The sequence below is a fragment of the Fistularia commersonii genome, chromosome 22 (genome assembly GCF_037954325.1).
Source record: "Fistularia commersonii isolate RoL2024-O1a breed Wild chromosome 22, RoL_Fcom_v1.0, whole genome shotgun sequence".
NCBI classification, from domain to species: Eukaryota; Metazoa; Chordata; class Actinopteri; order Syngnathiformes; family Fistulariidae; genus Fistularia; species Fistularia commersonii.
This window is the reverse complement of record NC_141305.1, coordinates 13,468,448-13,488,950: the sequence shown is the minus strand read 5'-3', so window position 1 is coordinate 13,488,950 and position 20,503 is coordinate 13,468,448. Positions and strand designations below refer to the sequence as shown.

Genomic DNA, 20,503 nt, shown 5'->3' with positions numbered 1-20,503 from the left:
CAATTGTATCTGATGACAAAGACACGGCCATTGCCATGGAGACGACTTTTGAGAGTTCTGATAGAGACAAAGTTCGCAGGTGGAGGGGGGGGCACCTTATCTGCATAACATCCAGTAGAGTGGAGGGACAACCAGCCTTCCAAGGCCAGCGTCCGGGGGCCAATGAAGATAATTGTTTTGGGTTTAGGACGACACTGTAATTTTCCATCTGCCTTAAGTCTTTCCGGTTGTCCCGGTGGTATTGATCCAATCATCCGAATTAGGTGCCGAGTTGGCATCCATGCTCGAAAAACGTCCATTCTGTCTACGACGCTGCTCTCCTATCATTTAAGTCTCAGTGTTGACAGACTCGCATATTCCATCAACACTTTGTGATAAATCAGGAAGCTATTAGCTCCAGACAGCAATATATGTTATAATTCCAGTTATGTAGGATGTCCTACACAGGCATACGATCCTCCTCTTCTCCAGGAGTCTATTATGTATCCGGCTATAAAAGTTTTGTTAGGGCAATAGAGATCACCTTTACACTGCCTTCTTGTTGAGAAAATATGGTCAATCCCGATGAGAGACCAGTTGATCAATTCAATTTTGGAAAAATTGTGAAGAGAGGCTCCAATAGCTCTGACAGAGTAGATGAGAGAGAGGGGTCCACCTTCATTAAGACCCAGATGAAAAAGATGTCTATTTCTTGGCTTGATAACAATGAAAAGAGTGAAATCCTAAATATACAGAATTTATTACAATAACCCTTTATAAATATCACCCTATTAATGGAGTTTACATCATGTTTGAAGCCATCAACACCTTGCCATACTGAGGTTGCATTTATGTATTATGTTTATTGTGTGCGCAAACACGTGTGTTCCCCCTTTTGAAGATTAGTGGTAGTCCCCCCCGACCCTGAATTAATGTTTAAACCTACTTGGTTTGATCGTAATATCTAGTAAATGGTTTCGAGTTTTAATTACTGGTTCACATGAAGATTTCTGGTTTATTAATTTTTTTTTTAAAAGTCAGACTTGTGACAAATCATGAGCCCAGAGGCAGAATATTGCCCAATTACTTGATTAATAGGTGGTTTGTATGGATTTTTCACAAAACCATGTATGCATATGAGTAATGGCACAGGCAATGTGTCATGTTTGAGGAAGGTGTGCCAGCCTAAATGCAAGGACACTCAGGAGGTAGGGAGTCTTAAGGGGTTTATTGACAAAGGTGAATAGAGCTTTGAAGGGTTGTCTCCTGGGGAATATCCAGGAGCTGGCGAGGGGACACAGGAACCAGGGGCTGTAAGAAAGTACAAGACAAAGAATGCGGGGGGTAATGAACTAGCGAGGAACAACTAACAATCTGGCACCGAAGGGGTGGCAGCTGCCCTTGTAAAGATTTTTTGGGGGGAATGCCATGGAGGCGAAAAAACTTGTTTGATTAGCAGTTGAGCTGTCTGAAGGAACAAGGAGAACCATCCCACGATTGTGGTTATCCCCTCAGAGGATGGGGTGGAAGGCCGATATTTCAATATTTGACCAGGGTCTTTTTGAAATGGTCCAAGGTTTAAGGAGTCGTGCAGGTGGTCAGACTTGTTGCATGTGCAGACCGGACATGCCAGAACGTAGTCAGACGTCCTTTTAGATACACGTCCACCAGAAACAGAGGTTTATTAGGGCAATGGTTCAGCTGATATCTGGATGGCAAGAAAACTTGGAAGAGTGGGCCGAGGTGGGATGCATTTCTTGCTGGGTGGACCAGTGTCAAGTTGACAGTAAATGGCCCAAGAGAAAACCAGCAGTGCTGTTGGGTGGCAGGATGGAAGCTGGGGTCTTGTCGGGAAAGAGATGGAGGTTGAACCGGGAAAAAGAGACCAGCGAGACTGACGAGCGTTAAGGCGCTTGGCTGACTGGACTACTAAAAAGCAAGTTTACAGATTAGCATCGGACACTCCGCACCCTCGAAAGCAAGCTTGATGGCAACAAGTTTTCATTTCCCCCACATCATAGTTAGCAGCGAGTGATTTCGTGGAGCTACCGCCCCAGGGCTTCCCTTTCCTGAGGCGAAATAGAGCCGACTGGAAGGGCACGGTGCCCGCGGGAGAAGATTTCATAGGGGTGGTGAGAAGGGAGAGTCTGATCTTTGACTTCTCTGAAGATCACGAGTACAGCCAAGTCCTTAGCAACTGGCTCAGCTTAGTGGGAGGCAGACTTGGGGGGATGGCACTCTGCGGGATAGGCATTTGGATGACCATAATTTGACTGCGCTCAGACCAGTTAAGGATCAGGTTGTGGTGCTGGAACCAGTTGAAGCCAAGGACAATGGATGAGACATGGGGAAGTCTTAGGAGATTTGTTCAGTGGTTTCTAGAAATAACTAAGGGGTTGGTTTTGTAGGTGATCCGAGGTAAGGCTCTGCCACTTAGGGCAGAAAACTGTCAATGGTGTTGACAGCGGTATGTTTCAATGTTGGACTGCTGTAACAGAGAATAATCAGATTCTGCTCTCAACCAGAATGAGAGTGCAGTGAGGACAAGAATGTTGCCCTTAAAAAACAAGAGTAGCAGGAAGCACGAGTCAAAGAGAGGTATCTTTTCTGAGATGGGCTACCAGCATCTTCTGGCAAACCCTCTCCTTGGCAGAGCCGGAGACTACAAAATTAGCTGAGGATCCGCAATGGAGGCCCTGGTTGGATAGTATCCGCCGAGACAGGCAGGTCCGACAGACCTGCATTGGTTTTAGACTTGGAGTGGTTGACTTGTGTCTTCGAAGGGGGAGTTGGAAGAGGAATGGTTAGTCCCATGCCAACCTGTTGTTGGCCTCTCTCCTTCAGGCAATTATCAAGTCAGATGCCAAAGATATCAGCTCCTCAGCTCACTTGGATGAGCCAGACACCCCAGATGGACTAATTTATCCTTCAAGGAGTAATTGAGAGCATGAAAAAGGTGCTCTTCAGCACGGGAGAGTTCCACCCAGACGCAGCAGCAAATGCCCTTAACTCAACAGAAGTCAGAAACAGTTCGCTGACATTGTGTGAGCATCCAAAGATTCCAGGAACAGGCGGTTTAGTTGGGATCCTGGCTGAAGGTCAGCTTCAACACCTAGAGAAAAAAAAAAAAAAATCCTTGAAGGTGCAGCTGACGTATGATGGGTCCTGGAACCGGGACAAGGAAAGCTTGGCATTGTCATGGGGGAAGCAACACGGGGAACAATTAAGGCCAGGGTGCAATGTAGAAGAAAGCCCCACAACATCCTACCTCAAGAATTTCTCTGGCACAGGTGAGCTAACATCTCAGGAGGTAGCAAGGACCTGGGAGACTGGCAGGACAGTGGGGGCCTTTGCAGGAGGAAATGGAGATGGACTAGGCTGAAGGCTCAAGAGTAGCTGGGTCAGTTGATCCAAGCACTTGTCAGTGTTCACTTGTTGTGGGCTGAGGGACCTAAGACTAGGAGAGCGTTTAGAGCGTGGACAAGAGAACTCTGTTTAGCAGTGGCATTCCAGAGAGCATCCACTGGGTCAGAAGAGCCAGATGGTTCTGTCATGTTTAAGGAAGGTGTACCTGACCCAAATGCAAGGCCACTCGGGAAGTGGGGCATCTTAAGGGGTTTATTGATAAAGAAGGTCGCTAAACCCTACAAGGAACAACACCAATCTGGTATCAACGGGCTGTTGGCGGGCTCCTCTTATCCTCCACTTGAGGAGGCTTGATTAGCTAGAGGTATGTCGGCATCCCTAGCTGGAATCATTCAGCTGCTCAATAGGGCTCATTGGTGACGGGGGCTGCCCTCACCCCGGATCCCAACAAAATGATGCAATCATGAAACTGATCCAAAAGAATCGTAGTCGAATAGTAATAGTTGAGCATAGGCAAGTGTTGATGAAGTATAGGTTGTTGTATAAAATAAGCAATTATTCCTAGGGTTTTTATGGATAGTTTCATTTAGGAAACAAGTGTACAAAGATAAAGAGAAATAGTGGTTGTTAAAAGTTAGCAATGTTCATTTAGTTTATTTATTAGTTATTTATTTTTACTATTGATTTTTCTTTTGTTTTTTTGTTTTCCTTCTTTTTTGTGTGAAAGTCTCAGACTATTACTCTGCCATTGCACTCTAGATCTGAATGATCTTCTAATGTGTTGCCCATACCAAAATTATTTTTATCCCTCTTTAAATTTACTTTTAGAAATGAAGAATCTGCCACTGTTAATGTTATGTTTTTACATTTTTTATGTGTTTTTACAAGTTTGACCAATTTTTTCTTGCTCTTTTTATGGTGCATATTTACATCTGAAAAATGTAAATGATGACTTTTTTTTACTCAAGTCTTTTAATCATCTTGAGTGAGGGGTTCCCAATTTTTGTTCACACATTACTGTGTACTTTTAACAAGATTAACGTTTTTGCATCCTTAAAACAGTAGGCTCCATAGCTTGTGACTACATTAGTAACTTTGTTCTTACAGAACTTGTAAAACCAAATATAGTGGTTTCTGTCGTTTAAACGTTCTTGAAATGTTTCACTTTTGCATGGCGTTGAAGGTATAGCCTGACCTGAAAATGTGCTGCTCTTAGGTTGGTGCAAAAAGTTCAGGTGAAATAAAGTCATCCTCTACAAATCCAGTTAAGCGGCTGACCATGAAGAGGTTTTACAAATAACATTTCAAAGTCTCCTGCAGCAATGCAGCCTGTGTGCCTCAGTAACTCTGCAAGTGGACTTGAGCTCCTGGAGAAGCCGAGGCCCCTTTTAATTAGTGCTTCCAAAACGCTTTTTCCCCTCCTCGCAATCCCTGCTGTAACCATCGCTCTCCACACTGCTGCTTTTCTTGGCCAAGAGGTTAGGGGCCGAGGCTAAATGTAGGAGCAGTCTGGTACTGAAAATTTTCCCAAGAGACGCTTGTAATGACAGGCCACCGGACTGAAAATGCTTGTGGTGCAATGGAAGCCAGATGCTAACATCCATACACAGTTATTCCTAGGATTATGCAAGCAGGCGCAAACTGTATTGTATCAGACAGTTTGCAGCATCAGCACAATACAACCTATACATTGCTTATACACAATTGCATATCTCCACACTGTATGCCAAAGCATGGCTTGTGGGTTTGTGATTTTTTGACTTTTCTGATGTCCAGAAATTTTTCATAAACCTGGAGAGCAGTTGACTAACTTTGAAAGCTGCAGTTAAAATTTGCAGTTTGGAAATAAACTGAAAATAAGAGGAAAAACAGTTAAATGCCCCAGAAAAAGCAAACAAGTTCTTCTGGTAAATCCAATTTTCTTGTCAGATTCCCCGACACCAGAGAAATGTAACATACTACTACTACTACTACTGCTAATAATAATAATAATAACAACCATAATAATTATGATAATAATAATAATAATAATGATTATCAACAGCAGCACATAAATGTATGGCAAACTACTGAGTAAGATCTCAAGTTCAGTTCTGGATTGAAAGAAATATCTAAATTACTTGATTTGAACCAAGCCATGAATATTATTCAAATGCTACTTGAACATTGAAAAATGCCGTAAAACTATTCAAGGCTTTCCTGATATTGAGCATAAAATAGAATAAATCATTACCCAAGAAAATATTATGAACATTAGCTTATAGTAGAAAGAAATTACAAGGTTAGTTGTACATGCCATGAAAATGACAGGAGAAAAATATCTACTAATTAGCAGAAAGTAGGTAGGTACATGTAAAAGAACAACAAAAAATGCCATCTGAGAAGTCCTAGATCTCAATACTAAAATGAAATCTGGAGAGAGTGGGATATCACAGAAACACATCTACTATCTTTTGATGCACTTTGAATTCAGCTTGTTTTATAATTACTCATATACTTGTCGAAGCAACTCATTCATTTAATGGAGTGCACAGGTGTGATTATAGTCAAATCTACTGAAAGATGCAATGCTGCAGATGAGTCTTTGATCAGTCAGTTCTGCTCAGAAGTCTGTTAATTCACACTGCAGTTTATTGTGTTATTTTTTCATCAAGGCATCGATTTTATGTGTGCATGTGTTACGCATTTCTGTTATTAGGATGAATAAAAGGAAAACCAAACAAAGAAAAAAAAAAGGCTCAACATTTCCTTTAATTGTAGAATATAAGCAACATGTTGGAGATAGAAAATAAAAGAATGTCAAGATTATACACTTTAATTTAGAAGTTAATCGTTGTATTATATTTTTCAATGACCTGCTTACTACATTGAATCATTTAGTAGTCGCTTTAGCTAATGGTACAAGCATTTTATGTTTATCTGTAGATGCAATAGATTGCAGTTCCCCCTGTGTTTTGAGTATTAACTCAGCACATCTCACAATCTCAGAGCTAGTCTAATCTACTTTGAGAGGCAGCGTAGATTTGAAAACACAACTTTTATCTAACCAACCAATATCAGCTGGTCGATTTTGTTTATGGCCTGCGACATAATGGAGACTTCTCCACTGGACAGGTTGTCTCTGCTGTGTATTGACCCTCTTAGCATGTGTTCCAGGTGAATTATTCAGTGCTAAAAGGTGCTGACAGCAGCCTATCGAGCTTATTGATAAATGAGAGACTCTTTACGTCTAGACGCGGAATATTCATCAAGCTCCTGGACGACATCATTACTCAGTGAAAGTGCATCTGAAGATCCAGAGTTCTAAAAATAAAAATAAAGGAGCTGATAAGTCTCATCTGACTAGCCTTACACTGCCCTCTCCTGGTAGAACATGACACAAGCGTATCATCTGCTGCATATCCCTGCAGAATTGCTTGATCCGGTTGACGTCTCGAGGTAGAGAGGCCCTGGTGACGGATTTCGGCCTGGCGAGGGAGGTGGTGGAGCTGCCGGTGAAAGACCCTGGCAGGAAGCTATCATTGGTGGGCTCTGCCTTCTGGATGGCCCCCGAAATGCTGCGAGGAGAGCCGTATGACCGCAAGGTGGCAAAACAAACACAAAAAAGCTTCCTGATACTGATTCTTTTCATTCATTTCTGTCTTAATTTGTTCCACACCCTCACTGTGTTAATGCTATGGGCAAATGTATTTAATTACCAGTCCTAATGCCTGATCCAAACACACACACACTCACGCGCACACACACACACACACACATACACACACACACACACACATACACACACACACATTTTGGTTTGGTGTTTAAATCAGTTTTGAGATCTTTTTTCAGACAAAAACTCATTATTTATTTTCTAAAATTAAAACTGTCTTCTCCTATCGGCTTTTCCCTTCAGGGGTCGCCACAGCAAATCCAACTTCTCCATCTAACCCTATTCACTGTATACTCATCTCTCACATTTACTTGACATTGTCCAAGAAATAATTTAATTTGACTATTTCAACAGATATAATACAATATATGTCTAGTGTGCTTTATTAATGTACTCATTTTGAATGCTTTTCTACCTGCGGAGTTCTCCATACCATTGCTTGGCTCAATTCAAGCCCCAGAAAAATTTGTTTATGACTAGGTTCTATTATATTGCTTTATTTTTTTCTTTCAGGTTGATGTTTTCTCCTTTGGTATTGTGCTGTGTGAAATCCTGGCCAGGATCCCAGCCGACCCAGAGATTCTTCCTAGAACACAGGTAGAGCTCACAGATTTAGAGGTTCCTCTGAAATCCATATAGTCCCATGGACACACTCTGGCATAATGTCATTCTTGCCAATCTTTATTTTTCATTTTCATTCAATTCAACCATGAATTCAACAAAAACCTTATAATGTCATCTTAAATTTTCTTGTAACATTAAAATGATCAAGTCTAATTCTCATTGTAAATTTTATAAAACACAAAATTCCAGTTTGACCTTTGGGAGCTCAAATCAAAACAAAGGAACAGGTTACTCCAAAGAAAGACAGAGATGTAATAATTAACTTGTCTTCAGAGAAATGTGTTTTGTATTTTTTTCGTAAGCACAAAAAAACATTATCACCGAGTCCGTTTTTGTATTTCAGGACTACGGTCTGGACGTTAAGGCGTTCAGGGACCTGATGACAGACTGTCCTCAGCGCCTCCTGGAGCTAGCAGCAAGCTGCTGCATGGTGGGTACATTCCTAGTTTGTGCAAATAAAGAACCAAAAATACATAAGCATATTTTATGGTGGCCAGAAATCAGTTATCACCTCTATTAAACCTCATTTGATGGCCAACCGCTGCTTCACCAAACCACAATCTGTAGCCAGATTTTCTCCAAAGACTCCAGATTCTTCAAGTCGCAATGTTCTGTATCACGTATGTAAAAACACCTCATGAACTGATTTCTGTTTATAGGTTTACCTAAGTACTATTGACATGAGTGATCCATGTTCTAGATCAGTGATTCCCAACCTTTTTTTAACCACAGCACATATTTTACATTCGGAAAATCACAAGCCACGCCACCAAATATAAACACATTAATTCACTACCTGTTGCCATCTCATGCAAGAGCATTTAATTGTTCTACCTTTCAATGCATGCTGCCCACATAGATAGACCTATGAGGACTCATTATTTGCATTGAATAAATAATTGTTGGGCCTATCAGGTGAAAGCGGGCATTTTTCCAAGGCATACCAGGTGATCTGTCACAGTAGCTAATGTGCAGCGGCACAGTGGTTGGGAAATACTAGATGATTCCAAATCAAGATATTCTTGGTCCCTTTTATAGTGTTAGATGTACTTATACAGTAATTCAAACATTTGAGCCCTTGGAACACATATGTCAAAGTCAAGGCCCGAATTATCTCTGGCCCGTGAGATGAAATTGATTTTTATTAGAGACGGCCTGCAGGCTGCAGCCGCCTGCTGGTGTTTTAAAGCACCAATACTACATTCCCCACAATGCAATGGTAGCCTGCAAACTCACTGCAGCTCAGCCAGCGGGCTTTGGCTTCATTCTTCATCAGCAGTCAGAACCGATGTCAAATTTCAGCCACCTTCTCCCCAAAAATGGGTAAACGAAAGTTGAACGCTGAGAACAGGGGGTTTCAAGCCAGGTCGGAGGCAGATTACATGTTCACGGAGGTAGAACGCAAACCTGTGAGTCTTTTATGTGGAGAAAGGTTAGCTACAGATGCAGGTAGAAAACTTGAGACACTTTCCCAGCTGCCAGACCATGAAAGAGAAGCTTTCTATTGTTGTGTTCCAAAGTGCACAGTTTGCCGATAAAGTCAACATACTTGCCGCCGACTTCCAATGTCGATTTGCTGACTTTTAAGCCCAGAGAAGCAGGTTTGCACTGCTCAGCAATCCTTTTGCAGTTGACATGGAAAGCGCACCATCAAACCTACACATTGAGTTCATTGATCTCCAGTGCAATGACTCACTGAAAGAAAAATATGAGAGTAGGTGCTGCTGAGTTTGCACGTTTCATCACCGACACAATGCCCCAGCTGCGGTTTGAAGCTGCACAGACGCTCTATGTTTGACAGCACATACCTGTGTGAACAACTGTTCTCTTTTATGAAGCTAAACAAAACATCACACAGGAGCCGTCATAGTGATAAGTACCTTCACTCAATCCTGAGGATTTCCTCATCTCAGAGTCTGACCCCGAACATTGATGAACTTGTACAAAAGATGAGACACCACCAAGTATCAGGCTCAGCCTCAGACAAGTGAGCATCACAGAGCATGAACGTATTTTTAGTTTTTAATTCAGTTGAATTTTTACATTTGTTTTGACAGACATGTGACATGTTTCTTTGAAGAAAGTATTGTTTTGTCTGTGTGACCAAAGATTTTTGTATTTTATTTTTGCATTGTATTTTATTTATTTATATTTATTTTTCAGTTAATGGACTCGGGGGAAATTGCAGACTCGACTCCGGATAAGCGGGGGCAGATTTATGGATGGATTGATGGAAATATGAACTGTGCTCAATCATGGTCGGCTTCAAAATATTGATTCCCTCCCTCCCTTCTTTCTCAGCTGGAGTCCTTCAGACGGCCTGCATTTACGGAGCTACTGGATGAGTTAGGGGAGGTTGCCGAGAGTCTGGAGCCACCGCCAAAATCTGATCTCACCGCCAGTTGAGTCCCTGGCTCTTCATCACTGGAGTTTCATCACTGGCTGGATGGTGACACAGGACATTGAGGAAATTCTTCACCCTTATGTGGCATTGCACTCCACGACACAACCATCATGAATCTGTCTCAATGGATGTACCTAAGGGTAGTGATCCATCTAATTCCTTGGAGACCTTTTTGTTCATACAGTATATATAATGGTTTGACTCATGGGAGTGAATATAAGCATGTTATGGTTTTGTCTTACTTTGACCAAAAAGTCTTATTCTCTTTCTCATGTTCTTTGTAAGTAGCTTGTTTTGTAACCAACAAAACAGATGGTTCAGTCTGTGGCTGTTTTGCCTGAATCTTCATTAGTATGCCCATCATTTGGATTTTACTGAAGCAAATACCTCATCTGCTTTCTACCTAGAATCACACAAGGAGACATCTCTAAAACCTGCTTCAGAGAGTTGTTGGACTCATGGTGCTCATGCTTGAGATGAAAGCATCAAACATCCGTAATCAACTCTTAGTTCCAGTTCACAGCTAATATTTACATTCATATTTAATGTTGACAATATATTTATTTCCAGACAACTATATTTTCTTGACTTTAGAAGTTTTTCAGGAATAGAAGAATCCAAGCATTAGATGTCTAGTTGTTATTAAGTGTTATAACTTTTTAAATTTGTTATCAGTTAAGTTTTATTTGTTACTTAGAACTGAACAATGTGTGTAAATATGAAACCCTTTGTTTTTTTGTCTTTCTTTTTATCTGACACTTATTTAACATTCAAGGTGTCATTTTTTAGTTCAGGATTTACTGCACCCTGCTTTATGCATTGTCTCTTTTTCAGGCAGCTATATAACACGATGAACATTTCACTATCACTTAGTTTTGCACTCCAGAGATTTAGTTTTGTTGTACATGATTGATAAGACTGTGATTCATGGTGAATGGAATACACATTAAATTAAATCAGAACTAGACAACAAGAAGGAAAAAGAAATCTGAAAAAGCAGCAAACAATAGAACCTGCAAATAAACTCTAACTAATGCAAGTGTCTTGGTCTGAGGAAGGGCAATTACTAAAGGTATATTAACTGCGTTCATTTTTCTTTTCTTCTTTTCTTCTTTTCTTTACTTGGAACCATCATCATTGATATCATTGCGTTCCACTTTCTATAATCTACTTCAATAAAAAAATGAAAAAAGCAGGTGTAATTTATTCTCATTTGTTTATGTTTCTTCTGGTAACTGTGATACTCCTTTATAAATGACAATTACACTCTTATTGTAAGAATTAGTCCACCAAGATGACAGGTGCATACAAACACAAAAAGAAAAGCATATTGAAAATACACTATGTTCATGTGTTTTAAAATGCAGCCTCTGGGGAAGCAGAAGCCAATGTCCATATGAGCTGGTCCCAAGCCTGAATAAATGCAGAGGGTTGTGTCAGGAAGAGCATCCAGAAACCAATTACGCAAATCGAACCTACAGATCTCATATCAGATTGGTCAAGGGCTGGGTTAACAAGGACTGCCATTGGTGCCAGTAATCTAGGTGAAGGAGTCATTGTCTATGTGAGAGCCACAGGTTGCCTGAGAGGCAAGCATACTCCAGTCTGTGTCTTCAAATCTGTCCGACAGAATCTACCCCCGCTGGCCATACCTTAATGATATTCACAGTTGGTTTCCCACAGTTGATAAGGGGTGAGATACAAAGAGAGGTGATCAGACTGATCCAGGTGGGAGCGGAATGTCGCCTTGTAGGCTACAGGGATGTTGGTCTAGACATGGTCAAGGGTTTTGTCCCCTCTGGTGTGACAGGTGACATACTGGTGGAATTTAGGAAGTACTGTCCTCAGGTTGGAATGGTTGAAGTCGCCCACTACGATAAATTCAGCCTCTGGTTGTGCGGTGTGTTGTTTGCCGATGGCTGTGTGAACTTCGGCCATGGCAAGCTTGCCGTCGGCATCCAGTGGTATAGAAGCAGTTGTTATTAATGTGGAAGTAAACTCCCTCAGCAGATAAAATGGTCTACATTTAACGATGAGAAACTCTCGGTTAACTGAGCGACGTCTACCAACAGGGACAGTTTGTGCACAAAGCCTTGTTGACATAAATCCACAAACCTCCACCCCTTGTCTTACCAGAGTTGTCTGCTGTTCTATCCACTTGGAGTGTGTGGTGCCTGACTAGCTCAATTGCAGTGTCGGGTATTCTGTCATTTAGCTATGTTTCAGTGACTACTGTGACGTCATAGTTCATTATTCTTTTACGGTTGGTAATCCAAAGTTGTAACTCATCCATTTCGTTGGCCTCTGTTTACAGTCTCTGCGCCGCCAGCAAGTGCTTCCGCTCAGCTTGGTAGCATTTGCAGCATCGCAAGATCTCAGGGAACTCCGGGATGAGACGAAGGTTGCCGATAAAACTGTCAGGTGTTTGTAGTCAGATGTCCAAAAGCTCTTGTTGGGTGTAGGATGTGAGATAGAAGCTGTTTTGAACGAACAGACCCTAATAGACTAGAAATAACACTGCTATTTTGCAAAGTCTGAAGAGAAGCTGAGCCTCACGTCGTGCACACGCCAGTATCTGTCAAGATAGACAAGACAGTCTCCATCTGGCTGACAGATGATGTGACCTCACACAGCTTCAGAGGCCACATCACCCTTGGGTACAGGGTGAAGCGATGAACACCACACGTTGTACTTTCCAGGCAACTGACTTGCCTCGATCTTGGACAGGCCCTCTGATAACTGCCGAAGGATCCCCCATCCCCATATCCTTGTCTTGAACTACATCCTGGCCCAGGTACTCAATTCATCAAGTCTCTTAGGAACTGGTCCATGCAGATCCAGGCTGCTTAAACAGGCAGGTCGTGTTTGATCCATATAGCTCGTCAGGGGTGGGAACCTCTGGACGGCACCTAATGTCTGCCTTTTGATTACCTCAAAAGATGCCAAAAAGAGGATGGGAGTTGAATGGAGCATCACGTTGCAACCTCCACCTGTAGTTGTTGCCAGCCAGTGGTGACCTTCAGTGCAAAGCACATGTGCATTTCCTGGAAGTAGTTCATGATCATGATGGCCCTGTAGAAGAATTTCAAGGTATGAGCTGATATGGTACTGACCCATAGGCACTGGCGAGGTCTCGCCATAAGACGTGCGATTTTTATTTTTGTCCCTCATAGTGGTCTAGATCTGTTCCCAAATCATGGAAGCATGCACTACATTCACAGCTGAGGAACTAGTTAGCAGTTAGTATTGCTGTAGTTGATATTTCAAGCCCTCCTTCGGGGGGAGTAGTTCTATTCTTGAGATAATCTACAGCAATGAGATTTTTTGTTACAAATAAACGGATTTGAATAATTGTTTATTTGAAATAATGGATGATCCCTCAACAGAGGACCAGATGGCTGATAGCTGATCAATATTTGTCCGAACAGGTAATCATGTTGCCTCATTAGCTGTGTTTGTTTTACTAAGTGATCGAATAAGTCACAGTCAGCAAAAGTCAAGGGATGTGGGTCACAACACACCTACGCATGCAAGTTTGCATCCGAAGACTGTCCACAGATTTTATGGTCTCATTTGAGACTCAAATGTAAATGTTCAACATTAGCAGGTATGCGCCTCCATCCAATTTCTTGGTGACAGGATTGCAATTAAGGAAAGTGTGGGTTGGAGACACAGTGACCTGAAGAAGACTCGAACATACACAGAGCAGTGGGCGTGTCAAAGGCAGGTCACGGCCTTTAAATACACACAACTTCTGATCTTCCCAAAGCTTCAGACTCACACTGCTTGCAAACTACTCTTCTTCAACTAGCCAGGTGAGCAACTCTGCCTTCCTCTTCTTGTGCATCTTGCTCAGACTCACAAGGTGCTGGACGGAATTACTGTAGACCATTAGGACACAGAATTATAACCGTATATACATGTATATATTCATTTAAGCCCTATTGAGACTATCTGTCCCCCCAAATGTCACAAATATGGAATTACATTTTTTTTTTCTCCTCCAGTATGTCGGCTCCATGGCTGCAGTCAATCCTGCTACTGCTGCTTCTGGTGTCCTGGCCAGGATCCCGGGCTGTCACCCCCCAGCATCTATGTGGCTCCCACCTTGTGGACGCCCTCTACCTTGTCTGTGGAGAACAAGGCTTCTTCTACAACCCGAAGAGAGATTCCAACCCCTTGCACGGTGGGAACTGACCTTAAATATACTGCTCAAAAAAATAAAGGGAACACTTGAACAACACAATGTAACTCCAAGTCAATCACACTTCTGTGAAATCATAGTGTCCACTCAGGAAGCAACACAGATTCATTTTGACTTGTTTTAAGGACATGACATCAAAGCTGGATCAGCCTGGAGTTTGTTTTTACACTTTAATTTTGAGTGTGATTCCTAATCCAGACCTCCATGGGTTGATACAATTGATTTCCATTGATCATTTTTTGTGTGATTTTGTTGTCAGCACTTTCAACTGTGTAAAGAGCAAAGTATTTCATAAGAATATTTCATTCATTTAGATCTAGGATGTGTTTTTTAAGTGTTCCCTTTATTTTTTTTGAGCAGTGTATATCAAGCCTGAAGACAGCATCTTTGTTTCATTTTAAGAGCTTTTAATTTAAAATCAGGAAAAATTCCAATAGATTAATTGACTTTGAGTTTCTAACCATTACTTCAACATAACGAGTAGCAACAAATATCTCAAATGAAACCACACTGTTTACCTTACCCAATTTTGAGAAAAATGACTTGGATGTGAATAAAAGACACCTTTTCAAAATAAAAGGTCGTCACCTAACCGTGTTACACCCTCAAAACCACCAACAGGTTTTCTTCCCTCCGCTGGCGCGAATGAGGTGGCAGAACTTGCATTCACCGACCAGATGGAGATGATAGCAAAACGAGGCATCGTGGAACAGTGCTGCCACAAACCCTGCAACATCTTTGACCTGCAGAACTACTGCAACTGAACAGTCGCTGAACTCAAGCTCAAACATCTGGAGCCTTAGAGAAGGGAGTGTTTTTCCAACCAAATAAAGTTTAGTTAAGACAAACAGATGTGTGTTTCTGTTACCCTACTGGTTCTTGAGATGCTCACAATAAACACACACGCACACCTCTGATTGCAGGGATTTCTCTGACAATCAAACGAACATTATCCCAATATTATACATCACAAGTCTACAAGTTTCAACTTGAAGGTTTTATTCTTGGTGCTGTCTATGACACAATGACATCTTTCATAGATAGTTTTTTTCAGGAAACAAACAAAACAAATTAAAACAAACAAAAAGTGACTTTTCCCCCTTTGGATTCAGGCTGCAATACTTAAAATGAAATGAGGGATCTGCGACGGAGCAGATGGGGGACGCACTGTGGTCCGTTCTGCAATCTAGGACACCTATTTTGTGTTCGCAGCCGAAACCATGCAGGACGTGCAGCTGATATCACAATACCTGCTGGGAAGGTGAGCGCCCCTGTTGCTTCCACACAGTTTTTTGGTTGTTTTATGGGATGTGATGAGATGAGATGAGAACAACTTTATTTATCCCGAAGGAAATTGTTGTGCCAGAGTTTCAAGCAAAAACATAACAATAATAGATAATTGTAGGAAGGAGGGAGAATAAGAAATACAATTAAATATAAATTTTCAAGGTTAAGGCTATCAAGTGTTTTAAGGTCTTAAGTACAGAGATTTGAAGATTCTCTGCGGCTGAAGGAAGAGGAATTAAAAAGTCTGATAGCCTCAGGTAGGAAAGACCTCCTGTGGCGTTCAGAGGAGCTCCTTGGTGGTATCAATCTATGTTTATCAATCTATCAATCGGTTTATCAATCTATGTCATGTTTTATCTTTAAACCCTTTGCAGATTATGAATCTGGAGTTCTGTCCTCTTTAACAGTTTATCAGACTTTTATTGATAAATTATTGACAGAACAAATGTTTTACTATTAGTGCATTAGGTATATTTATTTTTCAGGTTTTTTTTACTGTTTTGTAACTTTTCGCAAACAAACAAAAAAAAAATCAGAAATACAAGAGAAAATTAACTTGAGTCTGTTCATGTGACTTTTTAAAAATGTAATCAGAAAAATATTCACTTTTTCTTACCTGGCATATATTTTTATGAGTATTTAAAAGTCGATTTATAAAAGAAAAGTACAATGTCCATGCTTTATCCTGTAAAATGACCTCTTCAAGGTATACAAGCCTGTATACATGCTGATTAAATCTTGGTTTTCTATTTCCTCTGTTGAAGTATCTGCTGTAGTTGGTGTAAACTAGATTTAAAGGCCACTAAGGTCTCAACTTCTAGGTCTATTTCTAGTTGTAGTTCTAAGTGTTGAACTGGGAGCCACCATTCATCACAGGTTACTGACTACCAACTCATGAAATGTCAGTTGTAGACTGTTGACTGTGTAACACTGTTGGGGGTTGGGGCAGAAATACCAGACAAGCTCACATAAACTTTGGCAAAGGCCAAAAATAATGTAGACAAGCAAAGACGATATTTTTCATAGCCATTCAATGGACACAATATTTTTTCTCTGCTTGTTTTTTGTACTGTAGGTGTAACCCAGATGAAGATAGCCATACGTTTCTAAATACTTGAATAAAAAAGAATAACTATTGAGTAGAATTTCATCATTTTTGTTAAAAAAGTGATAATGGGGATGTAAAAATGTCTTAATTAGATAAATAGGATTAAATATATGATTTCATATTGTTGGTGAATGATTTTGACATTTAATTTAATCGTACTGTTGCTTTGGGAAGTGGTAGATCTATCAGCCGATCAGAATGCTTCGTTCCAGAAGTTACAAGAAACGGAAAAACAAAACCAAACAAAACAAACAAACAAAAACATGATATAGAAAGTCATTACCCTACCAATCGACAGCCTTACTGAGGAGTTCATGGTCACCAGGGCAAGGGAGGTTCTCCAGTACAGGGAATCGAAGGACCAAAAGGTTGCTCAAGCCAGTATCGTGGTGAGGACAGGCAGAAGGTGGAAGGTGCAAGAGGCGGTTGACCAGGCAGAAGCCCGGTTGTTCCACAAGGAGCTTGTGATGTCCGTGGCAACCGGTCGGGCAGGCCTGGGAACTATTCCGACAACACACCTAAGTAAGCTCAAGGGCAAGGAAAGGCGGGACCAGGTCCAACTGGAGGTGCGGGTGTCGAAGACCAGCGTGCGAGCCAGTGGGTTGGGCTAAGGTAGCAAGGTGCATGGACTAGATGGGAGGAAGCCATGGACAGGAAGATCTTGTGGACGGAGTTGTGGAAGGCTGAACCACTCCGCATAAAATTCCTCATCCAGTCGGTCTATAATGTCTTGCCCAGCCCGTCAAACCTCTTTCTTTGGGGCAAGAGTGAAACCCCACCATGCACATTGTGCCAGGGAAGGGGAACTCTGGAGCACATCCTTAGCAGCTGTCTGAAAGCACTTGGAGAAGGTCGCTATCGTCGGCGCCATGACCAGGTGCTTAAGGCGATTGCTGAGTCCATCCACTCTGCCATTGACCACAGCAGGCGCTTCCAGCCACAGAGGCATGGCGTGACATTCATCAGAGCCGGGGAACAACCTTCTCCACAACCAAAGACCCAAAAAGGACTTCTGGGAACTGCGAAGTTTCTGGCAGCTAAGGGTGGACCTCTGCAAACAGCTGAGGTTCCCTGAGAACATCATAGAAACACGCCTAAGACCAGACATCGTCCTACGCTCAGAGTCCTCCAAGCAGGCCATCATGAGCCTGCTTAGAGCTGACTGTGCCCTGGGAAGAGAGAATGGAGGAAGCCAGCAGAAGAAAGACGGAGAAGTATGCTGAGCTGGTGGAAGACTGCCGCAACAGGGGGTGGCATGCATAATGCTTGCCCATTGAGGTCGGGGGAAGGGGCTTTGCAGGGAGGTCTCTCTGCAGGGCCTACAGTCTCCTGGGCATCACAGGGGCACGCAAAAGGAGAGCCATCTGTTCAGCGCTTCTTGGACACAGGTCGGGAACTGATCACTCCCGGCCGGGTCGCCTGGGTGAGGGGGTCTGAAGTTGAAAGACCCGAAAACCCCCGTGACCCCAGGTACTATCACTGATGATGCGTCCAGATGCGTCACATCTGACGCATCTGGTACAGATGTGCTGACAAGGATTACTTAACTTGGTATAAGGTTACAATTAAATAGTAAGAGTAAAATAAAAACAAAATAGAGCAGGAAATGACTTACAGGGGAAATCTAAACACAATTAGGGCAAATAACGAAACCAGTATATATATCTGAAAATTGCAGCTCTAAATGTCCACAATCATCTCATTCTTATATATAGCTAAATGTTCTAAATGGAGCAGTGATAACCAAGCAAAATGAACCGTTTAATTTCTTCTCACTGACCACCAAACATTCGACTGCCTTTAACTAACTGTTTACTGTGAAATATATAAATTGTCACTCAACTCTTCAGCCTCATTCAAAATATCATCTGTAGATTCCAGTTTGTCTTAATACGGATCTGATTGCCGTTATTTTCCTTGTGTTACCATTTGCAAGTAAAAAAGAAGAATGGGAAGTAGGGAACGCGAAATGTAATTTCCACATATTGAGACCTTGAAAGGTGAGAGAGCGGCTATGGGGAAACTGTGATGTTGGAATTGAAAAAAAAATAATTCCACCCATAAAGTGATGCCCTTTGAAATGTACAAGAGTCAAAGAAACAGCAGAGAGTCGTCCCAAATCTTAAGGTGAATGCTAGGTCTATTTCATCCTGAGTGTGTAAGGGAATTATAATGAAATATATATGGTTATGGGCTTGACCTCATATATTCAGAAATAATCTCCTAGGACCAGATATTGGCAGTTATTCTCATCCAAATGTGTGTCACATCCTTGCAGGACATTTTCCATCAGGTCATTGGATACAGCTGTTCTGTGACTGTCCACAGGGAGGCAGTGAGTGAGCCTGCTTGAGTGAGGCTGCCACTAAAGGTCACTATGAGTGCATGCTGCTGGTACTCATATAAGGAATGATACTAAAGACTGGTGAACTGCTTTAGCATTGTAACATAAATACCTTTATAGAACTCCTTTGTGTTTGATATTTAAAATGTATAGAATTTAAAAATGTAATATGATTTATTATCTGCACATGCTGCTGTGACTGGGCAACATGCAAATAGGTGTATTTCCAGGTAGTGTCAATCTCATTCTCCAAGGAACATGGCATGAGGGAGAGAGAGAATAATAGAAATGAATGAAAAAATAAGATAAAAACATATTCAGGGCAAACTCTGGGATCATGGGATCATTTACTGGTGTTGCCATTTGAACTGGTAAAATACTGTCATCAATTTTTATTTTCATTATTATCTATTCCTCCTTTATTTAACCAGGGAAAGTCCCATTGAGATTAAAAACCTCTTTTTCAAGGGAGTCCTGGCCAAGAGGCAGCAAAAGAATACAATTACATTTAAAATGAAATTAAAATGCCATACAAATCATATAAAACAGTTACAAGTCTGTGAAGTCGTCTCAAGTGCTCTCAATCTGGATTTAAAGCCGCTCAATCAAACAAGTTCTGTGATATTATAGCGTTTTAGTCAGGGAAACATCCAGGTGATGGTAAATACTGCCTGCCTTGGTGTTACACAGTATCTCCGCTCTGCTTTGCTCAGGGCTTTGCTGTAGTAGGCCACTACCCTGTCTCCCCCAGGCCACACTTAAGATAGGACAGCCCCTTTCCCTTCCCCAATCACATCCGTGTCCAGGACAAAGAGTAAGTCGGGGTCACGGGGTGCAAGGACTGGTGTGCTTGTCAGGGCCTGCTGCAGAGTTCGAAAAGCTCTGTCACAGTCATTTGATCGGAGGAAAGACTGGTCTTTCTGCAGAAGCCTGTACAGGGGCGCAGCAATGCATGAAAACCCCCGGAAAAACATCCTGTAATAGGAAGCCGGCCCGTAAAAAACTCTTAAGTGCCTTCTGGGATAGCCACTCACATATGATGGTCACCATCTCCTCTGTGGTACCGATTCCCTTGCCCCCTACCCGATGACCCAGGAAGGTTTCCTCCTAGTACAGCAACTTGTACTTATGCAGGATCTATTGCAGCACCTGGTGCCATAGCTGCCATAGGCGAGAATAGGAGCACCAGGCACTAAGAGCGAGGTACACCTGCTAACACCCGCTCCATTAGGCGCTCAAACGATGCTGGAGCGTTGCCACATTCCTTTTCCTTTGCAGAATGCTGTCTTGGGTTGGGCTTTGGCAGAAAGTAGAACCTGCCAGTATCCACTCATTAAATCAAGGGAGGAGAACCAGGAGGACCCTGCCACCAGATCCCGGCGCTAATCCATGGATAGGAGGGGATAAGAGTCTTTACTGGTGACCTCATTGAGCCTTTGATAATCGACGTACAAGCACCACTCGTCCCCCTTCTTTTAATGAGTTCAATGATGGCCGGACGCTGCATCTTGCCAGTGCCTGCTCTGCTGCTT

The 20,503-nt window shown here is 42.0% G+C and overlaps 2 protein-coding genes across 3 annotated transcripts in view; both read left to right on the top strand.

Annotated features, from left to right (window-relative positions):
- Positions 1-11,223, top strand: part of LOC147221758 (dual specificity testis-specific protein kinase 1) — a 40,819-nt gene extending 29,596 nt beyond the window's left edge. For both annotated transcript variants that reach the window (XM_086169462.1, XM_086169461.1), the window contains 4 exons: positions 6,756-6,929; positions 7,514-7,597; positions 7,968-8,054; positions 9,926-11,223. In XM_086169462.1, the coding sequence (XP_086025588.1) occupies positions 6,756-6,929; positions 7,514-7,597; positions 7,968-8,054; positions 9,926-10,030 (450 nt within the window). In that variant the 3' untranslated portion in view covers positions 10,031-11,223. The remainder of the gene's footprint in view (positions 1-6,755; positions 6,930-7,513; positions 7,598-7,967; positions 8,055-9,925) is intronic.
- A 2,813-nt stretch (positions 11,224-14,036) lies between these two features.
- LOC147221757 (insulin-like) lies at positions 14,037-14,996 on the top strand. The gene is made up of 2 exons (XM_086169675.1): positions 14,037-14,214; positions 14,854-14,996. The coding sequence occupies exons 1-2, from the start codon at positions 14,037-14,039 to the stop codon at positions 14,994-14,996; spliced, it is 321 nt and encodes a 106-aa protein (XP_086025801.1).
- The last annotated feature ends 5,507 nt before the right edge of the window (positions 14,997-20,503 follow it).